The following is a 5,429-nucleotide window of genomic DNA, read 5'->3' as shown; positions in this document are numbered from 1 at the left end:
GACCCATCTCAACTTTTTGCAAAGGGGCTGGCTGGTGCACAAGGGTGCTCCAGTGCCAGGCTAGCTAGCAAGCAGCACCCACACTGAAGCACCCTCATGCCCCAGCCAGCCCCTTTGCAGCACACTGAGCTGGCCTACTACGATGACCCCTGCCCGCTGGGGCTGCTCTGACCAGGCTCCACAACTATGCATGAATAAACTCTGGAGCTAATTGCTCTGAAGTTATTTGCTCCCAGGTACACATTCAAACAGCACACCCAGGAGCAAAAACCTCCAGAACAATAAACTCCAGAGTTTACTCATGTGCACTAATTGAACATGTAGAGACACCCCAAGAGTCTGCAAGCCATTGCAGCAATTCCAGTTTTTATAAGCCAGACAAACCTCTATCATTTCTCTCCTCCTATATTACTTTGTACCATTGTGAAACAACAGCTTCAGGGTAGGGGAACAAAATGCATCTGGGGGGATAACTTGGCTCTACCAAATAGGCAAATGTCTACACTGTAAACAGAAATGTACTTCAAGAACAATTGGAGCATTGCTTATCTAACAGAATAGATGCTTAAAACCCCTTTTTGTCAGACTAGTGAAATTTGTGTGACTATTTCTTTAATGCTAAATTCAACAGCTCTTTGAAACTGAGATATATTCCATAGCTATTATATATAGGAGTGTTGTACACATCAGAATCCTTTATAAATTAGGGGGGAAATGAAATCAATATTAAATTAAACAAGGAGGACTGGCCCTAAGTAGCTGTCTTACAGAAATGCACAAAACTGCTACAGCTATTTTTCTTAATTGTGACACAAAATAAACACGAAGCAGGAAACATACAGTACTTGTTCACTGGTATATGAAAAAGTGGAAACCTCTCCTGTTCGTCTAATCCATGAAAATTAGGGATAAGCCTGAACCAGAAAAATTATTTTGGATCTAGTTTTCCCTAAAGAATAAGGATTTTTAAATCTGAGGATTATGATTCAGACTAATTTTGAGCAGAAATACATTTCCCCCATAAATTGCAAAAGCATACTAAATACAACCTGCAAAATTATGATGCATCTGAACATGATTTTGAGTTCTGCTTTTACCTCAGATGAAATCTTTTTCTAAACCAGAGTTTATAGTCAAATCTTCCCTGTTGGCAGGAAAGCAATGCTTTACCTTCTGTTTTCAATTTACATAAGTAGCATTGCCCCAAGGCTGCCCATGTTTCATGGTTGGTGCAGAGGGAATTTTTCTGCTCATTTCAATCTAGTTTAACCAGTAGTTTTAACCCGATCTGGTTCCCTACTTTCTGAGTCACAAAACTTTGCATTTCAAGCATTTCTTCTTGATTCCAACGTGCTATAACAATGAATAATGCAGCCTATTGTCAGGAGACAGAAAACATTCCATGGTTTTCAAGTGGGGAAAAAAGCTGCCATGATTTACGATTTAAAATGTATATACAGTACTTCTACTCAAGGTGGATTTAATAAGAAGAAACTGTATGTGTCATGTGCATGCAGCATAGGAAATTCAGTTGGGTGTAATTTAATTCCTGTCTTCAATTTCAAGCTGAATTGTCAGACAATTAAACAGGAATTTTAAAAGTTTCAAATCCTACTGTGGACATTCACTTGTCTGATACAATAAGAAGCAAAAAGTCTCAGGAACAGATACCCCTACATCATATGTAATAGTAATGTTTCAATGATGGCTGCATAAAAGGTAGAGGAAGACTGAAATTATTCTGTACTGGAATCATTCTGTAATAAAAGGTACCTAGGATTTGCACCATGAACACAAAGCAACCATTATGTGTGTGGTATGTTATGTATTCTAGTGTAGCTGTGGTAGCATAGCTATGACATGGAGAAAATATATTATCTTCTGTTTTAAACAATGTATTGGGACAAATATTTAGCTTGTGTAAAAGGGTAGAAAACAACTGAATTCAGTGGCTCTAGATCAGTTCATACCAAGTGAAGCTCTGGCCCACTTGAGTAGAAATGGAATTCAAATTCAAATGGAAGAACTCCTCTTCTTTTGAAATCAGAATCAGATCAATTAGGAATGCATGCCTTTTATTTTTTAAAATGTTGTCATATATTCCTAAAGCTGCAAGTACATTTTCCATGCCAATTTTTTCTGCCTTATGATGTTTTATGATGTAAAAGTAAACATATGCTTGCTTTCTCACAAAAGCTATCTGTTCAGCTTTGTGCAGTGGAATAATTGCAGCAAATGCTGGGTAAAATCACCCCAAAAGATTTTCAGAAACACATGGGAGGGGAAATCAGTGTATTGCTCATTGTATCTGCAATTTCTTTCCTTTCAGTTGGAACTTCTGGAAGCTGAAACTACACCACAGCCGTGACAGGGTCTCCTGCTGCATGGCCTTCAAGGCAGTTACAAACCAGTGCCAGAATATGTCTGTACAGTTTGCTCTAGGACTGTGTAGGAGACACTTTTTCCCCCCACAAGGAAAGTGCCTGCTTTTAAGATCCATCAAAATGATTTGCCTTTGTGGCAACTCTGCATTGTATGTTATAGAAGCATGAAAACTAATAGCAAGCAGAGTCAGAAAACATGAGGGTTACAGTGATTCATTGTATAAAACATATTTGCTTATGAGAAAAAAAATATATATATACACATACATCTAAAATACCACTGTTGTATACTAGTGAGATCAGACAGCCATAATTTTTGCTCTGGCTAGTTTTAGTAGCATAAAACAGGTTGGAAGCAAAAGCTCAAATAGAAAGACAGGCATAGCTTGCTAAATGGAGGTGATCTTCTAATATAGGATGTCTAATATGCTTGAGGACACTTTGTAATACTGTTAAACTAAAAATTTGTTTCAAAGGGTAGTTTCCTGTACAGGTTATATTACAACTGTTTTTCATGCATCAGTTTACATCATGGCCTTCTCATCAGGAAATTACCATTTATGGGGTCAGCTGGAGACTAGCAGTTAAATGGAAAAGAATTCTTTCAGTGCTCACTTAAATAACCCAAGCTTTCACCTTCTCACATACAAGATTTTACCAGAAAAACAGGTGGAAAGCAAAGATTATAAACAGTTGGAAAGGTTTGATGTGTCTTCGTGTTGTTATTGCTAGTGAAGTAGATCCAAAAAGGACTACAATTATTTCTGTAAATTCCCTGTGAATATCCGTGTGTGTTTCAATCCTGTCAGAACTAGCATAGAGTGTATTTACATCCACATTTAACAGGTATTTCCAGTTTCAATTTTGCAATTAGCAACACCTCAGACTTAAGTGACAAGTGTAAAGCACTTTGGAATCCTTCAGGATGAAAAGAGCTATAGAAAATGTAAGTCATCATTATTACATCGGTGAAGTGCTTTTAAGCAAATAGAGAAAACTCTCCAAGTCTTTTTTAAGGAAAATAACATTTTTCAATGAAATTATTTTTTTTAATCAAGTCCATAACATGTTGCTTTTCTAGTTAACATAAGAAAATTCTAACCTGTATCTCCATTTTGTATAGGCTGGTAAAGCACTTTAAAGTTTACAAAAGAAATACTATATAGAAGCAATTACCACATTAAGCTTTCCTCTGATATAAAAGATAGAAAAATCCATGTAGATAACTTCTGGTAATATATGGTATTTTCTAGCCACTGTTTGGTATTTGCTGTGTAATTAAATGGTCAACAGCTACCCAGAAGGCAAAAAGTGCTTAGATGAGTTTCTGTACATTCTAAAATCTTATGAAATATTTATGTTTATTTCTGCTACTGTATTTCTTTCTCTCTCTCTCTCTCTCTCTCTCAGAATTAAAGCTCACTTAAACATGTTTACATCAAAGAATAGTCTGTTATTTCTTCAGTGAATACTATAATAAAGACAGTGGGGCAAATCGTCTGCTACTGGAAATAAGCATAACATCCTTGAAATCACTGCAACTAGATCAGTTTGTTCCAGCTGAGCACCTGGCCCTGTAGATCAATAGACTACGAAAAAGGAAACTAATAAAGTGTATCATTTTCCCCTTCCTGCTGAGGGCTGCATCACAGTGTCACAGAAGTTAATCCAAAGAAGCATCCCCTTAATTTTATGCTATTGTAGCTGTGTTTCCCACTGATTTGCAGAAGAGTGTGAATACCACTTTATTTTAAAGAGCAACACCTTCAGCAGGTAGTAGTAATAGACTGGGAGTGGGGGGGTTAGTGCACCAGCACCAAGAGAAATGTGACACACTTTCTAATATGTCTCCTTGGGCCAGATTCTATTCAACTTACTAGGTTTTGTGGCAACCATCAATCCTCCTGGATCATGGTGTATGCATGAGGGCCACCCAGACTTTCAATGCATATGCCTGGGCAGGAATTTTTGGAGGAGTGGAGGCTGCCCAGAGCGTCCATCCTCCCTTTAGGCCACTGAGACAGAATCCAAAGACCAGACTGAGTCCAGATGTTTGGTGCCTCCAGGGCTGTAGTTGTATAAGTGTCTGGGAATCAAACACCAGATCTCCTGTGTGGTAGACAAGGACTGTACCACAGAACCACAGGGGACTCCAACTTACTAGGTACATTAAGTGAAATTACATGCTGAGAGTCTCATTCTATTCCACACTATCTGAGTTCCTGAAATCAGTTAATGTAAAAGTGGTTTCTCCTTCTCATCACTGGTTTTTTTGGTGGGTTTTTTTTTTTGGTTGGGTTTTTTTTGTGACTTGGTCTTAAAGGTAATTTGACATGTGTATTAAAAAAGTAGATATATGAATATATTTTGGGGACTTAACAGGGCAGAATAGAAACATACTTAGGTTTAGGTTGATCTAAGTGCTCATCCATACAGATGTTTGGGGAGGTAAAATAGGGCAAAAAATGGCTGGCCTGATCTACCTTAGCTCACTTGAAGTGGTGCACTAAGGTGCATTGGTATCTCCTGGTGTCAAAAAAACCCAGAGTGCTGCAAAATAGCAGTGCAGTGAATACCTGCAAGTGTGGCACATGTGGTTTGCTGTGCTACAGAAAGGTCTGCAGCACCACAAACCGTACATGTGTGCTTATCTGGATATACCCATAGAGTTCAAGAAGGGAAGGAAGCAAAGAGAGCAGCATAGTAAGGACAATGGGCAGAATAAGGAAAAACAGACTTTAACAAACTCAAGAATCTCTAGAGCCCAATCCCATGGGAGGTACATTTAAGAAGGGAAAGGTGTCCAGAAAAGCTGGTTGTCCTATGGGAAAACCATGTTAAGATCACAAGAGAAGGCTACCCCCAGGCTAAGGAAGGACTGAAGTGCAACAAAACAGTAGTCTGGCTAAAAAACAACCTCTTCAATGAGTTGAAACTCAAAAAGCAATCCTACTAAAAGGGGAAATTGGCCATGTTATCAGGGACAAATATAGGAAAACAGCAAAGGGAACTTACACAAAAATGAGGAAATTAGTTTAAAAGAAA

General features: G+C 38.2%; 1 protein-coding gene across 1 annotated transcript in view; it reads left to right on the top strand.

Annotated features, from left to right (window-relative positions):
* The window catches only part of OPRM1 (opioid receptor mu 1), a 59,873-nt gene extending 56,146 nt beyond the window's left edge, over positions 1 to 3,727 (top strand). The window contains exon 4 of the mRNA XM_019527675.1: positions 2,330 to 3,727. Coding sequence (XP_019383220.1) covers positions 2,330 to 2,368 — 39 coding nt within the window. The 3' untranslated portion in view covers positions 2,369 to 3,727. The remainder of the gene's footprint in view (positions 1 to 2,329) is intronic.
* Positions 3,728 to 5,429: the final 1,702 nt, after the last annotated feature.

Source organism: Gavialis gangeticus, unplaced genomic scaffold (assembly GCF_001723915.1).
Source record: "Gavialis gangeticus isolate Ggan-Ray unplaced genomic scaffold, GavGan_comp1, whole genome shotgun sequence".
In the NCBI taxonomy this organism is placed as follows: Eukaryota; Metazoa; Chordata; order Crocodylia; family Gavialidae; genus Gavialis; species Gavialis gangeticus.
Note: the sequence above shows the minus strand (reverse complement) of the source record. Positions and strands in the feature narration are given on the sequence as shown.